Source organism: Panthera pardus, unplaced genomic scaffold (assembly GCF_024362965.1).
Source record: "Panthera pardus isolate Hobbes unplaced genomic scaffold, ASM2436296v1 HiC_scaffold_24, whole genome shotgun sequence".
Taxonomy (NCBI): domain Eukaryota; kingdom Metazoa; phylum Chordata; class Mammalia; order Carnivora; family Felidae; genus Panthera; species Panthera pardus.
This window is the reverse complement of record NW_026526810.1, coordinates 98,297,922-98,321,298: the sequence shown is the minus strand read 5'-3', so window position 1 is coordinate 98,321,298 and position 23,377 is coordinate 98,297,922. Positions and strand designations below refer to the sequence as shown.

Below are 23,377 nucleotides of genomic sequence, written 5' to 3'. Positions count from 1 at the left end.
GTCCTATCACGGGATTTTTCCCCACTGCAAAAAAAAATAGCAGTAGTAATGTTTTCGTCTAAAACTATTTTTAGTGCTCTTATTTCAAAAACTGAAGATCTTTCAACCACTTGCCTTTCCTAGGCAGCAAGAGAGGAATTTTAGTTAAAAACTGGCTTGATCCACACACATACCCATTTCCCAGAGATCAGCTGGTGTTCACACCTGCTTGCCAAGCAAGCCCAATGATGGGAGCATCTCCAAGGGCTGCAGCTGGTCAGCAGGGACTGAAGCACTGCAGTGGGCAGGTGGGTGAGAAGAAGTGGGATAGACTCTGACGTTTTCAGGGTCCCAACCTTCCCAAGTACCAATTAAGGGCACTCCTGATACCAGATTCAGAGCTCCGCCCAGGAGCTTAGGAACTACACATTGATCGCCAATGCCCTAGAACTTCTGATACAAAAGGGGCCTCCTGCCCATTTCTGGTGCTAACAGTGAAGACCGTCTTGGTTTCTTCCCTGATCTATAATTTATCCTCCTAACTCACTATTTCTGCCTCCAAAAGTTTCTGTGGTCCAACTGAGAGAGAGGGCTTTTAAAATCTTCACTACTGTTCTGTGAAAACCAGGTATCATTGTTTAAGAATATGGACGTGAATCCCAGACTAGCATGAGTGTGGACAAACAGAAAGTGAGTCCATACTACTATTTTGATCATAGTCACCATCACTGACATTGACAATGTCAACAGCTGTCATCACCATGCCCCAAGCTCTCCGTTAACTCTGACATCATATTATCTTAATATCCACAACCACCCTGTGAAGTTGATCTCATTACACAGAGGAGAGAGAAATCAGAAGGGTTCAGAAATATCTCCTAGTGAATGGTATCCTCCCTTCTCTGGTCACCCTTCAGATGGCCTGTAACTATGCAAAATATTTTCTCATAGCTGTTACTTGCCTTCTGCTTATCTTAGAAAAAATAGTGGCAATCACATTACAATACAGTTTAGAACAATTATGAGGGGCAAACATAATGTAGGAAGCTTGTAGACAGATCTCTTGACTGAAAGGCTCTTGGAGATAATCTACCCCAAGGGAAGTCCTTTTACTGGTGAAGCCTGAAAAACAGAGGCCTGTACTGACCCAGAATATAGAACCCCATTGAAAGACTACAGAACTTGCCCACCATATTTTAGATTTGTTCACTTCTCCAAGCACCAGGGAAGATAGATATGTTTTGGTTCACCCTGTGGGCAAGTTTGCTTACTGCTTTCTTCATTCGTGAAACTGGCCACCTACCAGGTGGCAATACAGAACTATGAGCTCAGGACCATTCTTTAGACTTCAAGACATGGGTGGTAGTAGGAACAGCTAGAATGGCAGAATTGGTTAATACAAGGAGGAAAAAAAATGCCCCAAACTGACATTATTGAACCGAGGGATTACGGGAGTAGGAGTCACATAAATACTCATGAACCAACCACCCTTTATTTCAACACTGGTTCAAGGGCTGCCAGAGACAGAGAGTCCTTGAATTTTCTACTCCAAATCTACAATTCGGTGTTCATTTTGACAGCACTGGCTTTTGCAATTAAAAGAAAATAAAGAAAGGGGCGCCTGGGTGGCTCAGTCTGAGTCAGTCGAGAGCGTCTGACTCTTGATTTTGGCTCAAGTCATGATCTCACAGTTCGTGAGTTTGAGCCCTGCGTGGGGCTCTGCCCTGCCGGTGCAGAGCCTACTTGAGATTCTTTCTCTCTTTCTCTCTCTGTCCCTCCTCTGCTCTCTCTCTCTCTCAAAAATAAACAAACATTTAAAAAAAATAAATGAAACTAAAGAAAGGAAATGGGTCATTAGCTTTGAGATTACACTCCTTAGGGGAGAAAGGGCAATGAGAAACATGGCTTCAGTGCGTTTCTGGGCAGAAAACTCAGGAAATCTCACTAAAGCCAAGATCACCATGTTTTCACAGTCACTGCCTAAATAGATAAATGGTACTGAAAACCTTTGGGTGGTTTATAGATTCCCCTTTGTTTTAATGTCACAAAGGAAGAGTTTAAAAAAAAAAAAAAAAAAGGAGATGGAGGGGAGAAAAACAAAACAAAAAACAAAACAGGTCCCTGAGCTAGACAAAGGAAGGAAGAAGGAAAAAAAAAAAAAAAAAGCCAGGGTTGCCTTGACAACACAAGCACTGGCTGCATTTTAAATAATATTTATTTTTCCTCCTCATTTCAATACAAGTATGTGGTGGCTTTATAATGCTCGACTTGGCTAGGCTGAACAATATCCTTTCTTGGAGGCTTCTGGGTACGGGGAGCCACAGAGAGAGGCTCTCACAGGAGGTATAGAGGCCAGAGGCAAAGCAGCAGCCATTTTGTTCTTCATACTTGTCTTTTAACGGCTGGCTCACCTTGTTGGTGTGAAATAGCAGGCGGGTCTGCAACTGCCCCACCTTCCCCTGGATCCTCCCTCAGCTTCTCCTGGCCCAGGTGTGTGTGTGCTGAGGTCCATGACTAATGGTTCAGGCTTCTGCATGACACCCACACAAGAGCCAGAGGTCGAGAGAATGGACACTGGCTTGTGTGTCCTTGTGGGCTCCAGCCTATCCTTGCTCCCTCCCAGTTACACCCACCTTTCTTCCGAACTGCCTGCTCCAGAATGTGAAGCTCCGGCAACAGAAATAAAGACAGCAGCCTGACAAAGAGTGCTTAGCCGGCCTCAGGGTGAATCTCTTAGCTCTGTGTCTCCCCCAGTAGTCCTGCTTCTCTGACTGAAACCCGACTGATACAAAATATATTGAATGCACATTTTAAAAAGAGCAATTTTATTTTTATAATCAGGGGGAAAAAATACTCCTAGGTAAGAGGGAGAATAACGCACTGTAGAAAATCTGGGAAATATCTTTATAAACAAAAAAGCGGGGTGCCTGGGTGGCTCAGTCAGTTAAGCATCCGACTTTGGCTCAGGTCATGATCTCACAGTTCGTGGGTTCAAGCCCCGTGTCGGGCTCTGTGCTGACAGCTCAGAGCCTGGAGCCTGGGTCTCCCACTCTCTCTCTGCTCCTCCCCTACTCTCACTCTGTATCTCTCTCTGTCAAAAATCAACATTAAAAAAAAAAAAAAAAGTAAATCACCCACAGTCCCAACAAACAGCTGTTTCTGTCTGCTTACCTCTATCTATATACTTTTGTGCAAACTTTTGATCGTACCAATTATAGCTTTACACCTTTTTTTTTAACACTGTATCATTAGTTTCCCAGGTCACTGAAATTTCTTTGATAACATGACATTTTTTTTTTTTTCTTTTGATAACATGACTTTTCAATGGCTACAAGATACTGTCAGGATTGTGTGCTATAATATAACCATCCTCTTTAAGTTGGTTACAATCCTGGGCTTTCAAGAACACTGCAAAGAACTGCCTCACATATAGGTCTTTGCTTTCATTTCTCATCACTTTTGTGGAGTCAATTCCCAGAAGAGGAACGTTTCAGGCTCCAAATACATATTATCAAAAAGTTTTGGTCACCATCTTCAGGTCAATCAGCATCTCATACTCAGGCCAATGGGCAAAATATTTATCAAACTGTATAGCATGGGAGTCAGTGAAGGGTGTCAGTGCATCAGAACCAATGATGCAATGTGGGAACAGGGTCCTGGAGTCCCCTGTTTTGCCATGCCAGGACTTAACCCTTCAGTCCTTGAATCATGGGAGAAAACTGTTGGACCCTTGGGAGAAGAGTCAGACTGTCAGGGGTGCCTGGGTGGCTCAGTTGGTTAAGCGTCTGACTTCGGCTCACGTCATGATCTCGCAGCTCGTGAGTTTGAGCCCCGCATCAGGCTCTGTGCTGACAGCTCAGAGCCTGGAGCCTGCTTTGGATTCTGTGTCTCCCTCTTTCTCTGTCCCTCCCCTGCTCGCACGCGCTCTCTCTCTCTCTCGAAAATAAACATTAAAAAAAATTAAAAAAAAAAAAAAAAGGAAGTCAGCTTGGCATGGAGATTTTTACTGGGAGGGCTTGAGGCAGCCGCTCTTTACCAACTCTAAGTTGGCAATATTTTGACAAGATACCATAGTTTCACTGGGGTATACCCAGTGGACATCAGCTCATGTTAGAATTTCTACCCGACTTTCTCTTCTCCACGCTGAACAAACCTCAGTTATTTCAGTCTTCCCCCCCAGGGCCTTTTTTTCAAAAGTTTAAGCCTCTTTACAGATTTCCTAACAAGGCCTACAAACTGTGTTTAGCGAAGATCAGTTGGATTAGGCCAACAGTCTAAAGCTGACCTTTTCAGTATTGGAAAAGGGACAGAGAACAAAGTACTAATCAAGAGAGAAAATAGACAGTGGATGTGAACATCGCTCAACTACTGAAAAAGGGGGCCAGTTTCTAGAAGACGGGACAAAAGCATGACAGTGTCAGGTCTCTCACCGGTGCAAGTGCTAGAGGGGTCAGGGTGGTAAAGGAGCTGTTGTCTGAGCCACACACACCCACCCCCAAAGCCTGGTGGCTCCTTGCCCTGTGCCCCAGAGCCTGTTTGCTTACCCCATTACGGAGCTTATGACAAGACTTGGTAACTATTTGATTTTATCTACTTCTCCTACCAGGATCACCCACTGCAGGAAATTTGACTTATTTGTTTAATCATCCTCAGAGTTTAGCCAAGAGTTTAGTCAGTACTTTCTGACCTACAGAAAGTACTCCATACACATCAGGTGAGTCACAAACCAGCTTGCCCTCCGCCAACTGTATTGCTGCATGGAGTGAAGAAACTCAAAGCTCGTTGTTCCTTAGTGGTTCAGTCTGGCATTATATGCAATTATATTCCCTTTCAGAGCCATGGAATATGTAGACAAGGCAGAGAGTTTCAGAGCCTACAGAGCCTGAAGATGCCCACTGTCCTCCAGCTAATGTGCTTCCCTCATTTTCTTTAGAGAAGCAGAGGGGGAAAGACAGCCCGATCTTATTTCTGTTCACTTCTACTTCTGCTATTTTCCTCAACCCCTGAGCACTTAGGACTACAAATCCCAACTGGAATCCATTATCAGGTGAAAACTCAATGGCAGGAAACCAACCCAAGTACTTCTTTAAAAGTCTAGAAACATACTTACTGAAATCTGGTCTTCTCCCTTTTCCGGACTCCCTCTCCCCAATCTTGACAGCTAACACAGTGAGTGCCTGAAAACCCAAAGCTCACTCTACTGTACATTTAAACCACCATCAAGGAGGGATACCTAGCTTCTCTTCCTTCTCACGCCTTCCAGGTCCAGTGCCCGACCACTGCTTCTCATCCCAGCCTCCCCACAGGACCCTCTCAGTAGGATACTGGAAACAACTACAGGGTGAACTATCATCTCGCCCCCTCGTTTTATACCTGGCTTGTTTGACAGCTGTGAGGAAAACTGGTGGTTCCTTTGGTCTTAATTCCAGCGCTTCAGCCTACGTTCCTTTGAACGCAAGAGGGCCTCCGCTCTCAAGGAACTGAAACTGCACCCTGGCGACTGTACACAACACAACTTCAATCTTTTTTTGGTGTGTGGCAAGAGGAGAATTGCTTTTTGCGGGGAGGAGTGGGGAAGTGATCCAATTAGGATATGCGAACCAAAAGACGGGAGTGAATGAAAAGTACCAGCTGAATTTTCTGCCACTTTTCCTAGAGGTCTCCAAAATGTACCTGGCACCAGATCAGCACTTTGCACAAATCACAACAACTCCGCTGCAGCCGGGTCGGGCAAGATTCTTAAAGGATTTAATTGAACTACAGTCAAACACACGCTCAGCGGCGCAGTAAAAATCCACCTCCTCCACAGAAGACCCGAAAAGATGCAGAAATGCAATATGGAGAATCCAAAGCCATTTACTTAAGCCGTGGCTTTAGAGATTGGAGACAGAAGGAGGGAAGTTCGTACACTCCTTAAATCTTGATCTTCGCCTCAAATACCTGATGACACTACCGCTAACAGTGTCCAGCGCCATTCGTCTACTTTGCAAACTCTGAAGCTTCAGGAGGGGAAGCAGGTATTTTTTGGAGACTTACAAGGACTGGCTAAGCGAGGCAACTGGCGCAGTTGCTCCCGTGGAAAACTGCAATTAAAGATTCCTGCCGGTGCCGATAAGATCGCTGCCACCGTGACACGGGGCACACGCCCTTTTATTCTCTCCTCTCCGCAGCCCTCTCCTTGCTTTTCCCAGGGTTTAAAAATCATGTTAACAATAAGCAAATACAGCATGGCCAGATGCCTTTCGTGGTCAGATGGTTCATTGTTTAAAAAGTTTCAGTTTAAAATCCAAAAGATTGTTAACAGATGCAGTTTCTGGCTAGAGACTGGGAAAAACCTCACTTAAACAAAAGAGTATGTTGTGATTGGAACTAAAAAGGGAATTACCTTTAAAGATAAGAACCACAAACATTTCCTATTCGAAAATACCTCCAGCCCCACCAACAGGACCTTTTTTTGGCCCTTTCACAGAAGTGAAAATAATTTGACAGTGGACTGCTGCATATGACAAACCACGGCTGCCCAACCAGCCCCGTCATTTTTACAGATTTGTTTGGACTTTCAACAAGGCCACAACATCCATCTCTTACTCTCCCCCGGATTACTCAATTAGGCAAGCCTCCAATTAATTTCTCTCCAATTCTTTCAGCCCCAGAAATACTTTTGCTGCTTTCATTTTGGCTCTGGAAATGGGTTTTCAACCGGAGACTTAGATAGAGACGAGTGTGAGAAATGAACATGGAGCCTGATAAGCAGACAGCCGCTGTTGGGACGCAAGTCACTATTGGGTGGAAAAGAGCCACTTGGCTGAGTGAGGCCTGGCCCCATCCTCAGTTCCCAGTCTCGTTTGCCTCCACAACTGCTGTGCACTTTTACACAGAAAGCCTGCTTTTCACCAACTCATGTGTCTGTTTCTGTTGGCTTTCGTGGGCCCTTACTCTATGGTTTCACTATGTGTGAGAATGTCTGTAATGTGCTGGGTTCTAATCTTGAGAGATGGAAAATCTAAAAAGCCGTGAGTATGTAGCTTTCCCTTCGCCCGAGAAACAGATGTGGTTTGACTTGCTGGTGACAAGCCTGATTTGAAAAGGCGACCAAAGATACGGTCCAAGGAAAACAATCTGTTCGTAGTAACACGGACGGCCACCATGGGCTCCACTTTGAGAATGAGCAAACTGTCCGTCAGGGGATCGCATTATATGAAGAGAGGTAAACGTTATGCCCTTTTCACACTTAAATTTTTGTGTTCTCTTACTCATTGTATTGTTTCCCTATTTATTACAGTGCCCCAAGAAAGGTCAGTTTCAGATCCATCACATAGCACGCTTAACAGTTTGAGAGGCTCTAGTCAAGAAAAACCTACATTTAGCAACACTCCCATCCATTTTTTAAAACCATTTTTAAAAGTTTATTTATTTATTTATTTTGAGAGAGAGAGAAAGACAGAGACAGAGAGCACGTGTGAATGCACAAGTTGGGGAGGGGCGGGGTCGGGGGGGAGGGAGGGAGGGAGGGAGGGAGAGAATCCCAAGCAGGCTCCTCACTGTCAGCATGGAGCCTGATGTGGGGCTCGAACTTACAAACCAGGAGATCACGACCTGACGTGAAGTCAGACGCTTAACCCATTGAGCCACCCAGGCTCCTATCATACATTTTAAAGTGAGGCAGATCTATAACCCCACGGGAATCCCCAAAGACTTCAAATGGCTTTCCCACTCAGCCACAACTTGGCTGTCATGTAAGGAATCCAGGCTGCAGGGATGAAGCCTGCAGGAGAACTGCATTTCCAAAGGTCTGTGCAGTCTGGCCAGGTACTAGTAGGAAGGGCCCATCCATCAAGAAATGGGACTCAGAAGCCAGGGGCCACATCCCTATCTATCCTCCTAAAAAAAGGTAAACCTCACCATGTGCACACGAGGCAGTGTTTGCAAGGGGATTTGATAGGCCTGGAAATTGAAAAATGAGCAACAGCTGCCAAGTCCAAGGTCATTACTATCCTCCAGGATTTGCCTTTTCTAGTCTAAGGGGCAGCAGTTTCCATGATTAACTTACAATTGCTGTCAAGGGTGTAATAAAATCTGGGAAAGAAGAAAACTTTCCCCTCAGTAAGCTGCTCCCATTTTCCTGCCCTTTCCTTCCCTCCAGTGTATATTCTCAGTCCCCACTTCATATTGTTTCCTAATTTTGAGAAAAAAACTCTGCACTCGGATGAGCCAAAATAGACAGACATGTCCTCTGTGCACATAAGGAACTTGAAGATTTTTCCTTCTTGGTTCCAGGGGCCAGGTCCTAAGATGGCTGTGTGAAAGTTCCCTTGCTTTCAAAGACCATACAATACCATCACTTTCAGAACTGAACATATTTTAATTTCAAAATGCTTTCCCAGTGTATTATACCTGTTCCCTGAGCTACGACAATCAGTTCAGTAAGAGAGAGACAGTACAAAGAGAAAAAAGAAGAAGACACAATCATTCACAAACACATCTTCTTGGTTACTACTAGTTTCGGAATCCTTAGGTCTACAACTTAGTCTGATCTGGTAGCAGCTCAGAAAACCATACAGAGAGGTTAGAGCTGGACACGTCTCTCAGCAAAGGCCCCTGGAACCAAACCCCACACATAGTTTTAGCAATTGTAACTGCTCAGGTGGAAAACTAATTGTGCTTTAAATTTTTTTTTTTGACAGTTCAGCATAACACTCATGACAACTTAGTGGTTCACTCGTCATGCACTCATTTCAACGTGTCCGATGCTGGAGTTACAAAGATGAGCTAAGACATGGTGCCTCGCCCCCAGAGGCACAAAGTCTGGCTGGAGAGGGGCACACGCAGGCTCACTACTGTAGACATGTTCCTGGAAGGACAGCACAGCAATCAGACAAGGCAGCAAAGGGGCAGTGGTGCTCAGAGACACTCACATGGGTAAATGGAGGTCTCACAATGCACGCTAGTCACATAGGAAAAGTTTCTCGGACTGATATTGTGTCTTGAAAAGAAATTGGATTGCTATAGTTTGTTCTTATTTCCTTGTGGCAAGAGTGAGGAACTCCAGTGTCCACTGCCTGTTAGAGAGAGAGGTACCATTTCTCCTAGGTGCTAGCCTGCCCTTCCTGCTTACCCCATCGCGATTCAAGTTTCTACTGAACACAAGAAAAAAGTGGCAAAAGATGGTCATGAACTTGATTGGTTCCAAAAATGGGGTGGGCATGGTCTCAGAATTTGCCACAGGGTAAAAGATAGATAGCAGAGTGAACGTTATTGCAGGAGATACAGTCCATGCGGTGATGCTTAGCACCACGAGAGAGGATATCCATTCTCCCCTTCTCCAAAGGTAACAGAACCCAGAATAAAGATCGATTTCCTTGCAGCTGGGGCCATATAACAGTGGGCTGTGAGGGAATTCAGGTGGATGACTCCTAGGACATGTCCCTAAGAGGGGAGGTGGGGAAGTCTGTGCCTTCTTTCCCTTTCCCACATCCTCAGTTTAGAATATGAAATGGTCAGACAGCCACTTTGGACCATGAGGATGAGGCCACACCTTAGAGATGCTGAAACGGAAAGCTGCTAGAAGGTAAGAACAGAGGAGTGAGACCCCAGAATACTAGTCCTAACCTACCGAGATACCAACTATTATGTAAAAAACAGAGAGAAAATTCGATCTTGGTGTAAGCCAATATTATTTTGGGTCTCAGTCGTAACAAGACTATGAATAGCAGGTACAGGTATAGGAGATATGGGAAGGTGTCCAATGAAGTGTTGATAAAAACGACATCTGAGGCATCACCACATTGCCCCATGTAGCAACAAGGCCACGATCTGGTCTGTACATTATAAAGAACTGTCTGAATCCTGGTGGTGAAACGAGAGAGCAAAGGGAATCAACAGTGATAATTTTCCAGTTAACCATAAACACAATGAATTTCTTACCTTTTTCTTGCTACAGTATATCTGCCATTTCTTCTCAGCTGGAAGTGCAAACATGGCTTCCCTGTGTTTGTCTGTCAGGTCAAGTTCATCCTGAGAAGAAAAATAGTAATTAGTATTTCACAGATTAAATGTTATTCCTATAGGAGAATTTATCAAGGGTCATTACAGAGGGGGAAAAAAAAAAAGAAACCAACACAGAATTCAATGAACTTGGAAAAGACTGAGACTGTAAGGTCTAGTTGTCACCATTAAGAAGCCACGTCCCTGGCATGGGGCTGAGTATCAAGCATGGCAAGAAGGGCAAGGCTCAGCCTACACTTACTTCAGGGTGTGGGAAAGTGAGCTGAGCACAGAGAGAATCATCCTGAGCCACTGTGTACAGCTTGGGCGGGGGGGGGGGGGGGGGGGGGGGTCTGTTGAGCAGTAAAGGCCATCAAAGCTCCAGAGTTTGGAAGGATTACTCATATTGTAGATGAGGATTTGCTCGGGGTGGCTCCACCAACACTGAGTATCAGGCTGGACCTGAAGAACTTGCACATGACAAGGAGAGGAGAGCAACAGCACCAAAGGCAGGGTGCGAGACCAGACTAGGTGTGTTTGGAGGACAGAGATCAGCTTAGCCGAAACACCAGAATTATGCAAAGAATCATCACATAAAAGGTTTGGGAGATTGGGAGTGATCAGTTTGTGAAGAGTCTTTTTTTTTTTTTTTTTGTAATGTCTGTTTATTTATTTTGAGAGAGAGAGAGAGAGACCAGAGGATGGAAAGAGACAGAGAGAGAGATGGAGAGACAGAGACAGAGAGAGAGAGAGAGAGAGAGAGAGAGAGAGAGAGAGAGAGAATCCGAAGCAGGCTCCACACTGTCAGCACAGAGCCCAATGTGGGGTTCAAACTCATGAAACGTGAGATCATGACCTGAGCAGAAACCAAGAGTCAGATGCTTAACCAACTGAGCCGCTGAGGCACCCTGTGAAAAGTCTTAGGAAAAAGAATAAGGAGTTTATTCTCTTGACCAAGGAGAGCCAATGACGGCTGTGAACGAGGGCGTGGCATCTTCACTGCCACAGGCCCCACTAACGTTTATTCAGTGCTTCTGGAGCCAAGCACCGTGCAGGCATTTTCTCAGTTCCCACAACAACTCGGAGTTCCATTCATTATTACCTCCTCGTAATAACAATGCCTGTTGTAATACAACTGGGGGAAATTTGGGTGGGAGACTGGGCAAGGAGCGTGCTCCAGACCACGCACCTGGTAAATGATGGGGCTGGTTTTCAGCCTATAGCTGTCAGACTCCAGGACCCAGACTCAGCCTCTCAGATCAGTGTCTGGAAACATGAATGTTACAGTGGAGCGAAGCTTAGACTGGGCACTAAGGGAGAGCAATTTACAAACATCCGTAACTACTGAATAACAACAGTAGGATAACAAATATAAAGTGCTTAGACATAAGTTCTTGGCATTTAATAACTCAATCATCGCCAGTCCTTATTACTGGCATTGAGCGTCTGGTACATTTTTATTACGTAGGGAAAGTTGTCTCATTGAGAGGCTGGTGGGTGTAGGCCACATAAAAAGATGCTGTAAGTTAAGGCACGATAAGGTTTAGATCCCTGAGGAGTATGAACTCATCCCCTGCCTGAATGCCTTTGGTATTTATCTGCAATTCTGCCACTTGTAGACTCTAGCTTCATATCTCATACTTGTACCTCCATTTATCATCAAGCCCTGTTATTTCTTTCTTGAGAAGTGTCAGGATCTTTTTAAAGTTTATTATTTATTTTGAGAGAGAAACAGAGAATGTGCACGCACAAGTGGGGGAGGGGCAGAGAGAGAGAGGAAGAAGGAGAACCCAGAGAGAGAATTGACAATACGGGGCTCGATCTCACGAACTGAGAGATCACGGCCTGAGATGAAACCAAGAGTTGGATGCTTAACAGACTGAGCCCCCCAGGTGCCCTTTTTTTCTTTCTAAAATTTCCAATGAAACCACCCAAACTTGCACTCTAATAGCTGCTCCCTCGACTCCTGGCAATAGCCTGCCCACTTCTCCTCCTTGCCTTTCCAATCCTTCCAATGGCACATCCAGAATTCATTAAAGCAGTGGTACTTAAACCTGAGAGAACATCAGAATCACCTGGAGGACTCCTGAAATCATTGATCACCCCGTGTTAAGGATCGAGTCTGTAGGAGGATGTGTGAAAATGTGAGTATCTAAAAAGTTTCCAAGTGGTGCTGATGCTGCTGGTCCGGGGACCACATTTTAAAACGACTGCCTTAAAAATAGAGCTCCTGTGCTGTCCTGAGCTCCCAGTTCAAACAACTTCATTAGTTCCACATGCCTACGAAAGTAATTACATATTCCTCAGCTCGCTTTTGAGGTCTTCCATTTATAAGCCCCAAGTCACTTTGCCAGGCTTGCTTCTGGTTATCCCTTCTGCCCTGTTCTGTTAACCCCGCACCTCCAGGGCCTAGCCACTCTGGGCTGCACACCCAGATATGTGCTACTAGCTTCCTGGGGAAGTTCTTAATCTCGTTAAGACCTACTGCCTCGCCTCCAGGATGGGCCTATCATTTCTCTTGCAGGGCTGTTGTGAAATTAGCAACATCAGCTAGGTATGGAATAAAGCTCGGCACAGGGCGGGTAGCTGAGGAGCTGCATTATTGTTATTTCCTTCGTCATTTAAACATAAATCAGGTGCTATTTTCTTTTAAGAGCAAGGTAAACAGTTCAGTCACTTAAATACACACCCACACATATTACACCCTAACCACAAGAAACGAGTTACGAATTTTGGCAATGAACAACCAGGGAAGGGACAAAAGATATTTACCGAAAATTGCATTATGAGGAAACATGCTAAAATGTTAAAATTTTGGCATGCGACTATTATATATGTGAAGTGAGAATTTTTCTTACTTCCTTCCTTTTTTAATTTCCTAGAAGCCACCTATTGATGAATGGGGAAAATAATGGTGACATAAATTACTTGGGGTGGGGGCGCAGATGCAGGGGATGGCCAGGTTGGTTATCCAAACAGCTCGATAATATGGTGCCTAGTTTGGGGAGAATGTTTGTGATTTGTAGGAGAGAAAAGCACTCCTTGTGTTGCAGCCTTTACTATACTACAGCACTGTTTTTGCTAACTGGGCAGAGGTGTGAACAAACATGTGAGTCCTAAAACCTACAGATTCACAGCAAAGAGTATTAATATTACTATATTTTGCTGCTAGAGGTAGAAAAATGCTCCCTCAGTTTTGAGACACACAAATGACCAATTTTGAATTGAGAGAACACAGTCGACTAGGACTTAGAAGCAGATGGTTTTATGCAAGAAGACACTTTGCGTAAAATAAAAAATAAACTGCTATAGGGTCTCTGGATATAACTTTGGATTACAGTAAAAAAAAATGGGGAAGAAATAAATGAATACTGGTAATAGTAATAGCTAACAATTACTGAGCACGTTCTGTATGCTTAGTACTGTTTTATAGGAATTCATTTAGTTTATTTTCACAACAATGCTATAAAGCGGGCACTGTTACCGCATTTTTAAGGAAACTGAATCGTAGAAAGATTAAATAGCTTGCTCAAGGTAACAAAGCTAGCAAATGGTGGAGAAGGAAGTGAAGTCTAGACTGTTTACAGAGTCCACGTTCCTAACCACTAGACCGTTCATTCTGTTGATCATTCGACAAGTAGGTAAAATCATGGCACTGACGCAAATATGAAAATGTATCCATCTGCTGCACTCACGGCCTACTAAACTTCCGTTAGCAGAGAGAGGAAGCTGTTGTCGTCAGACACCCCTGAGTTCCAGGCCTGGCTCTTATGGGTCATGCAAACTTGGACAAGTGACTTAACCTCCAAACTTCAGTTTCTTCACCTGGAAAATGAGAATGACAGCATCTATCTGAGAGAGTCCTCTCAAGGATTCATTCATGCAGCCAACAACTTGTTTTCAGGCTTCATTCAATGCTAGGCATTACGCTACATCCAAGAGACAAAAAAGTATCACAGAGCTCAAATTCTTGAGTAAGAAGGGAAATCAAATAACCACATGAACTGAGGTATGATCACACAAGATGCTAAGATCTGACAGCCCACTTGTGCAGAAAGGCAGAGCAGTGAAGGGCTGTCCCAAGGAAGTGAGGTCAAAGTTCAGATGACTAAGAACGAAATAGGTAACAAGCAGAGCAGACACTGAACAGTAGCCTTGAAGGACAATGTGAACTCTGGTCTTTCTCTTAGGAGCAACCAGAGGTCACTGGCAGATTCTGAGTAGGAATGACACAGATTAAATTAGATAATGACTGGGAGTGCCTAAGCACAATGTCCAGAGTGTAATAAGACCCCCATCCCTCCATTCCAAAAGTATCTCTCCTCTGACTCATTCCATTTTCATAACATGGCCAAATCAAGCATGTGAAACTCTTACAAGACTATTACAGCCTTAGAGATCAATCAACACTCGCTGTCCTACCCATTCCAGGACCAGGGCCAGACATTATAAAGAATACAAAGATGAATAACAGACCCCGATTTTCATGGAATTTAAGAATCTAGTTAGGAAGACAAAGATGATAGAAAGCTTCAATGTTCCCTTTCTTTTCAGGATCAAGTCCAAAATTCCTCAGCAGGTAGGTAGAGGCCCTTTGTGATAGGCTGACTTGTCTCCTCTCCTTCCCCTCCCCCTCCACCACTACCAGCAGCCACCTTTTAGCAGGTCTGATCACAAGTTGCCCACTTCTGAAAGTTTTCCACATGCTGTTCCCTTTTTTCAGAGAGCCCTTCCCACCATTTCTAAGGATCAGTCCTATTCATCTAACCTTTTACAAGGTGTCAACTTTTCCCCTCCAGATAGCCTATCCTCACTTTCCTCGAGAGGGCAGCTCATCTATTTTCACCTATCCTGACAGCATTCATCACATTGCTACTGTTATATTATTGGCACGTCTGACTCCCATTCTGGACTCATTCCCAGAGGGCAGGAACTGAATTTGTTCTATTCGTTGTTGCTATTAAGTAATTATGGTGCCTGAAACAATACCTGACATAGCTGGATTCCCCATCCCCTGCCCCCCAAAAAAGTAAGGTGAGGGAAGTTGAGGAAGCTAGGAGGAAGAGAAGGGACTATTGTAAGAACAGTATAGTACAGTATGTATAGTAATATATAGTATGCATATATTATATAATATATAATATGTAGTATAAGTTTATATATAATACACTATAGTATGAATAGTAATGCTCAATGTATTTCAAAGATTAATGCCCCCTTCACCTTTTCTGGTGGCTAAAATGTACATATGGTGAAATGTACAGATCTTAAGAATACAATTTTCAGTCTGGCAACAGAAGAGAGACTATTTCTCCTAGCCTGTAGCTTGCCTTTTTACTTTGTTAACAATCTATTTTGATCACTAGGTGTTTTTAATTTTAATGATGTCTAAGTGATTAATATTCTTTTCTTTCAGAGTTAGTGCTTTTTGTCTTCTCTGAGAAATCTTTGCAAGTTTCAGGTCAAAAAGTATTCTGTGGTTCCGCATGGAAATTGCCCAGTTGTAGTTTAAGCTTCTATGTTTGAATCTTACTCCACATCTCCTAGACCGGACTCCTGGGGTCCTTCTTTAGATACAAAAAAGCTGGATGGCTTTTGCCTTCTCTTTTTTCCAGCTACTTGTACTCATTTAGATATACTGCTGGACAAGGAAGGGAATTAAGCCACAGTTGATGGAAGAAGGAAAAAGAATGGAATGCAAACTAATTGGAAAATCATCTTGACATATTAGGCCCTTCAAGCTCTGCCATTACTTCAAAGCAATATTACAGATTACAGAGATTTTTCATTTTTATACTTAATTCAAAGACTGAAAGAGGCAATCATGGAAAACAAAACAGTTAGGATCACTTTATCTCAGACAGTATCTCTTTACAGGAGATTTTTAGAAAATGTACATTTATGGGGCAGAGGGCAGATTGGTGGCTGTGCGGGGCTAGAGGGAGGAGCAGGGGCTGACTGCAGATGGGCAGGGTGCTAGAAATGTTCTGAAGCAGGAGTGTGGTCATAGCGGCACAGCTGTATACATTTGCTAAAACTCACTGGACTGTTCGCTTACAAAAGGTGAATTCCATAGCATGTAAACTACATCTAAGCTGCTAAACAACAACAACAAAGTCAAGCTTGCTTGTTGGAGCCCCGAGGAAAACAAAAAGTTCAGAGTAGAGAAAATATAGTCTGTGTACACTGGAAGGAAAGAAATTTCTGACTGAATATTAGATAAACTAAGGAGTTGGTTTAGAAGAGAAACGGATTGCAAAGAAATGTGAAGAGAAGAAAAGTGTGTTCTCCTTTAGGATAAGCAGCTCACTCTGGGAACTGTTAAAATTTCACACACAACTTCTGTTTGAAACCAAAGATCACTTCTATGAAATATCTTTATCCTTTCCTTCAGAATTATATAGATTCTATTAATATGCATTCCATTTAGACCAAGAGATAGTATTTCCCCTAAGGTACCTTAATATTTTTTTTAATGTTTATTTTTGACAGAGAGAGACAGAGCATGAGTGGGGGAGGGACAGAGAGAGAGAAGGAGACACAGAATCCAAAGCAGGCTCCAGGCTCTGAGCTGTCGGCACAGAGCCCAACGCGGGGCTCGAACTCACAGACCGCGAGATCATGACCTGAGCCCAAGTTGGACACTCAACCGACTGAGCCACCCAGGCACCCTTAAAGTCCCTTAATATTAAATTAAATGATGTGTTAAATGTAACGATAAAGTTTCAAGAACTTTTTCAGTTTTGGGTTGTTTTTCCCCCAATTTTCCCTACTGGTGGTGCTATAGAGTACTTGCTCCTCTGGGCCTCTGTGAATTAATAAGCAAGTTTTCCACTAAAATTAATAAATGTAATTAGCCCAGTTCCAGGGAACATCCCAGATGCTCCTAGATCACCTTACTGCTTTTGTTTTGTTTTGTTGCAATCATGCTAAGTCACATACTGTTTTCCCCAAAACAACTGCTTTGCGATTCATGCCAAGACAAATAGAACGAACTTCTTTCCTACTCCGGATGGCCCAGCTCCTTTCACTGGCCACAGAATATTCTTTCGCATTATTCTTTGTTGGACAGAGTTTTCAGTTAACTGAAGGAAAATAATTTGGCCAGTGCTAAAAGAAGAAACATTTCCACCAAGCATCAGCCCTCTCCCCACAGTGCTCAAGCTTCTTGAAAACTAAAACCAGCAAACAAAACCCTCCAGGCTTTTCTTCTTAGAGAACATTTTAATTATGTTTTTAATATCTTTATATGTATTTCATATAGTATCTTGGGAAAAAGGTATAAGTTATATATTTTTATATATATGAAAAATATTATATATATTTTAAGAGGAAAAGACCTCTGAGGGAAGCCCAGCTGTGGGAACTAAAGTTCCCTAACAAAGCATGTAATTAAGACCCACTTCTAAAAGGTTCTGTACAAAGAAATCTCACCAGTCTTACACTCTGCATAAGCGGGCAACACTATAGAGAAATCTACATAAATCACAAAACAATTGGCACAGTATAAATAAATCTAAGGAAATGGATTGATTTGCTAGATAAAGCAAAGGAAGGAATTTTGAAATAATATACAATAAGGGTCTTGAATGGGTTGAAACAGCTTTTCCAGATATTTAGCTAAACTGAAATATAGAGTTATTTATAAAACCTCCAAAACAGTATTGAAAGCATTTATTCTTTGAAAATCCACCAAATCAATAGATTTCAGTGAGCCAACAAGTAAGTTTCCAGCTAACCAGAGAAATCTCTAATAAAGGAATTCTGGGTTTCTATTTCTAATGAGTTAAGCTAACTCTTTACATACATACTAATACATATTCCCGCAGAGGTGGAAGGACATGCAATTAACGCGGTGGAGAAGGGAGAATTAAAAAAGTGAGGAGACGAGAAGATAGGTCCCTGGGGTCACCCTGCCAATCAACTCACTCTTTTGTGTGTGTGTTTCGTTTTGCTCTTTCATAGTCCTTGACAAGGTGACCCACCCTCTGACTCAATGTACAGACCGCACAGAATTTCTAAGCATAACTCAGACAAAGCTAAGTTTTCTCCTTCAGATTACATACTTCAGGTATTTGCCCACAGCATGTAGACCCAATTCACCCACCCTAGCCCCACCCACAAAAGGTTTCCCCACATGCCCTGTAGGCAGCAATCCTCAAGTTCACCTCACATACACGCTATGTTAGCGGTGTCTTTTCTGGATTTTTACCTTCGCCTTCCATCCCATAACTCAATATAACCAGAAATAAGTCAAACACTCGGAGGGACAAGTGACTAGGCCTTAAGTCATATGACATGGTGATAAGTGCACCTTGGGGAAAAGGCGAAATTACAATTTTACACATGTATAGAAAAAAATGTTCTATTAGGCTATTTCATCAAATTTATGAATGTCCTTTACCAGCACAGAAAGTGACCGTCACATCCATAGGTCACAGATTGCCAATTCAACTCTTAAAATTTAACCATAATGACCATGAGAAACAATATTGTACTTTCACTGTGGTGGTTTGAAATCTGAAAGTTAGATACCATATTTGTCAGTTTAAATATAAGTACTGTTGGTGGGAATGCAAACTGGTGCAGCCGTTCTGGAAAACAGTGTGGACGTTCCTCAAAAAATTAAAAATAGAACTACCCTATGACCCAGCAATAGCACTACTAGGAATTTATCCAAAGGATACAGGAGTGCTAATTCATAGGGGCACATGTACCTCAATGTTTATAGCAGCGCTTTCAACAATAGCCAAATTATGGAAAGAGCCCAAATGTCCATCAACTGATGAATGGATACAGAAGATGTGGTTTGTATATACAATGGAATACTACTTGGCAATGAGAAAGAATGAAATCCTGCCATTTGCAGCAATGTGGATGGAACTGGAAGGTATTATGCTGAGTGAAATAAGTCAGTCAGAGAAAGACAGATACAGGTTTTCATTCATATGTGGAACTTGAGAAACTTAATAGAAGACCATGGGGGGAGGGAAAGGGACAAAAATAGTTACAAACAGAGAGGGAGGGAGGCAAACATAAGAGACTCTTCAATACAGAGAACAAACTAAGGGTCGATGTGGGGTGGGGAAGAGGGGAAAATGGGTGATGGACAGTGAGGAGGGCACTTGTTGGGGTGAGCACTAGGTGTTGTATGGCAGCGATGAACCACGGGAATCTGCCCCAAAAATCAAGAGCACACTGCATACACTGTCTGTTAGCCAACTAGACAATAAATTATATTTAAAAAAATTTTAAAAAGGATTTTGTAGATTTCTCCTCAAAAATAGATAGATAGATAGATAGATAGAAAGAAAGAAAGAAAGAAAGAAAGAAAGAAAGAAAGAAAGAAAGAAAGAAAGAAAGAATGAATATTCGGTGACTTATTACCTGCTCCTAATTGGTCAGGAAAAAAAAATAAATGGAAACAACTGCGTGCTTTAAATCCCAAAATGGATGTGTACACACAGAGAATGAACCTTGAAGGTTTTCGGCCGGTAAGGTTTCTGCAAACCCTATTAGTCATTACATGAAATACCACAATATGACTCACCACCACCTACACAGTAATGTTCTCTGTGTCTGACAGACATGTTTTCACTCGATATATAAAAATAAGAAGTGAGATCCTACAAGCAAAGGCTGACTAATAGAAATAATTTTTAGTTTCTTACTACCAATGGTTAAGTGTTTTACACTATTTCCTTTTCTTTAAGAGTAGACAATGAAAACTATACCCAGTTTGCTAGAAAAAATCTGCCGCTAAACCCGGGGCTTATTTAGCTTCTTTGTGTTATTTCAACCAGAAACTCGGAGCAATGTTAACTTTTATTAGTATACATCACCAGCAGTTTTCCAGGAATCTACAATAGATAAATCTGTTCTAAATATATGTCATAATCATCTCCCAGTATCCACCCAGCCACCCAAATATCCACTTTTTAAAAAAAATATTTTTAATGTTTATTTATTTTTGAGAGAGAGAGAGAGAGAGAGAGAGAGACAGAGTGTGAGTGAGGGAGGGGCAGAGAGAGGGGTAGACAGAATCTGAAGCAGGCTCCAGGCTCTGAGCTGTCAGCCCAAGGCCTGACGCAGGGCTTGAAACCACCAACTGTGAGATCATGACCTGAGCTGAAGTCAGACCGAGCCATCCAGGCACCCCAGCCAAATATCCAGTTTTTATACCTATAACCTGGTACAACTTCTGTTGACAAGGCTTAATTGGGAGAATTTCTTAGCAGTATCTCCCTCACCGAATGGAGGGGCTTTGTCTCCTAGAAAGGCACCCTAAGGCCCTGTGGGCAACCGTGAAACCAAGTTCTACACGTGCCCCCTCCCTCAATGACTCTTGCCAGCCCAGGCCCCTCTCACACCTGCTCAGCATGCCCTTCAGAGATTTTAGGCAGCTCAGATGACACTTTTAAGTTTTATTTGGGTCAAAAGATATTTAGCACAATAGGTCGCTTCTCCCATATTGCAGCTATGTATTTTACCATGTCATATATGATAGAGACTGTTAAGGACAAAAAATAATTCTTAAACCCTATCAACTTATCCTTTCAATCTGCTGTTGATGCCAGTCACTTTCATGCTCCCAGAGTAACTGACATCCAAATGAAGAAGTTGAGTAAAGAGAATGACAAAGAGGTGGATGGGGGACAGGAAGGGTGCAGGGATTAGCCCGAATCCATACTACTACTTTGAGAATAATTCAGAATACATACCCAATTGCTGGAGGATTCAGCAGTCATTAATTCATGCATATATGCATGCATGCATGCATGCATGCAAATAGTTACTGAGCATCTCAAGCATTAACCTTCAGTAATTACTTGTCTGGACCACAAGCATTTACTGAGCACCCACTCTGGGCCACACCCTGCTCTAGGCTCTGGGAGTCCTGAGGATAAAAAAAGCCAGATACAACGCCTGTATGTCATTCTGCTCTCTGAAAGTGCAAAGGTATAGAGGATTTAACATAACGAGTGTCCATATGGGAATAAACTCAAAGCATCTGATTATTTCAAAGATGGCAAGAGACTTGATGACTTTTTCTTCCACATGCAAAAAATGCCCATCTTTCCCCAAAACAACCTGTATATACATTCTAAGTGAGCTTTCATTTGGTTTAGTTTAGTTTTTAAATATCCCATTGTGTAATCAAATAAATAGCAGCTGTAGGATGTTTCCAGTGGATTCATTTAAAATTGGGCAGGAGAGAAAAAAAAAAAACAAAAAAAAACCGCTGCATTTTCAGGGATCTTATTTAAAAAAAAAAAATACATATAGATATGGTTCTTCATCCATAAGCCAAAAAAACCATAACTAAAAGATGTAACTGGTCCTGAGCTCCTATAACACGCATCAAGAAACAGCCTGAAATTCCTGAGTAATTTTGGGAATTGAAGGCTGGGGAAGGGAGGATTCCAAGTACAACGGATAAAATTACCGAGGACCATTAGAACTGAAATACGCCATCCACCTATTGTGCATTTACCTCTCAGAGGCCATGTGACATATGTTCTATGTGAGCAAATGATGTTTAGATGATTCCCAATGCAACAATATATATTCTCATGTGCAGTTATTTATACAAACTACCAAACTGTTCTAGCCATTACTGAAACACATTTTCAAAATTACACTTGAAAGCTTACCTAAACCACATGACTTATGGAGATGAAATTATTTCCCCCAGTCCTTTAAAACCCGTATTGATTTATCTGGGGACATACAGAGAGTTGGCAAGTCAGTACAGTGTGTTGACTTTGTGTAATTCGCACATGGTAGCCTGAGGATTAAGTTAAATAATCATATTTTAAATTGTAGTCAAAAGCTAAGTAGGTATATACTGCTCAGAGTCTCTTTACAATTCATAGTAATGAAAATCATCAAGGCCAAGGGGACTCATAACCATTTTTTCACTAACCTCATTAGTTCAGACATGGTTTTGCATTATTTGTATTTAAAAAAAAAAAAAAAAAAGTTTTCATGTTTCTTTCCTCCACCTCTCCGCACTCTCCCATTTCAATCCCTGGAATCTAAATTTAGAAGCACCCAGAAGGGCGCCTGGGTGGCTCAGTCAGTTAAGCATCCGACTCTTGATTTCCACTGAAGTCATGATCTCACGGTTCATGGGATCAAGCCCTATGTTGGGCTCTGCGTTGAAAGCACGGAGCCTGCTTGGGATCATCCCTCTCCCTCTCTCTGCCCCTCCCCTGCTCTCTCTCAAATAAATAAACGTTAAAAATAAATGAATAAATTTAGAAGCACCCATAAATAAGCGTATTGATTTATAACAGAGCATCTAACATGGAGTCAAAAAACGAAACCTAACAGCCTACAGGAAAGGACGTTTGGAATGAATCTGGCGAGACAAAACATAAATTTAGCACCAGAAGGAGCAAAATGGTTTTGTAGTTTTACCTTAAGCTTCACTGGGTTTGTTTAGTAAATTAGAAGACAAGAAGGAAATTTAAGAAGCCATGTTGACCACCTTACTATCTCTAAGCAGACAGGGCCTCCAAGCAGCACAAAGAAATGTAGACTGTCAACTGGGATAAAGATCTACTACCAATCCTTCTTTGGTTCTTAGAATACAATGTTCTGTTCAGAAGTACAACACATGTAAGCAAGCAAAACCACCTATATTAACATCACCTACGTCACAAACCGTCAGTTGTTCTCAGGGCCAAAATAATTTGTTTATAAAGTTCTGGGACAGAGACAGAGAGAGAGAGCCAGGGAGGGGCAGAGACAGAGGGAGACAGAATCTGAAGCACACTCCAGGCTCTGAGCTGTCAGCACGGAGCCTGATATGGGGCTCGCACCCACGAACCATGAGATCATGACCTGAACCGAAGTCAGACACTTAACCAACTGAGCCACCCAGGTTCCCTCTGTAAGAAACTTTCTATTCTTAGTCATGGCCTTTAGTGTAAATGGTGAGTTTAAAAAACAAAGAGATAAAAAGTGTTGAAACTTTTCATCAATTGTAGTGATAGTGGAAGAATTTTTATTAAAAAGAGCTTAAGACAGTCCTAGTAATAAAAGAAATTATGTTGGCAGCCTGTGGGAGATGAGTAACAATTCACGTAGCTAGGGGAAGAACAGAATGTGTATACTGCTAAGTCTGTAAGACAACTTTGGATTCCTGTAGCTCCTTTCATACCAAAATGACTTCAGAATATATTGAAAAATGAAGAGATTACTGATGTAAATTCCCAGGTGAATTCACTTGGCACAGCTTCACTTGACCGTGAATTCATCTGACTCTGATACACCAACTAAATTCTCCCATTCCTGCTATCTTTATTTCTCATATCCTACGTTGGCTACTAATGTCCTCAGTAATTAGCAGTAATAAAACTGACCTATAGTAAGTAATTGACATTATAATTACATTTATGAGGATACA

General features: G+C 42.4%; 1 protein-coding gene across 4 annotated transcripts in view; it reads right to left on the bottom strand.

Moving 5' to 3' along the window:
• DAAM1 (dishevelled associated activator of morphogenesis 1) overlaps positions 1-23,377 on the bottom strand; it is a 176,013-nt gene that overhangs the window by 76,546 nt on the left and 76,090 nt on the right. For all 4 annotated transcript variants that reach the window (XR_002080635.2, XM_019451663.2, XM_019451666.2 and 1 more), the window contains one exon: positions 9,904-9,993. Coding sequence is in view for 3 of the 4 variants with exons in the window: in XM_019451663.2 (XP_019307208.1) it covers positions 9,904-9,993 (90 nt within the window). In the remaining variant the exon portion in view is untranslated. The remainder of the gene's footprint in view (positions 1-9,903; positions 9,994-23,377) is intronic.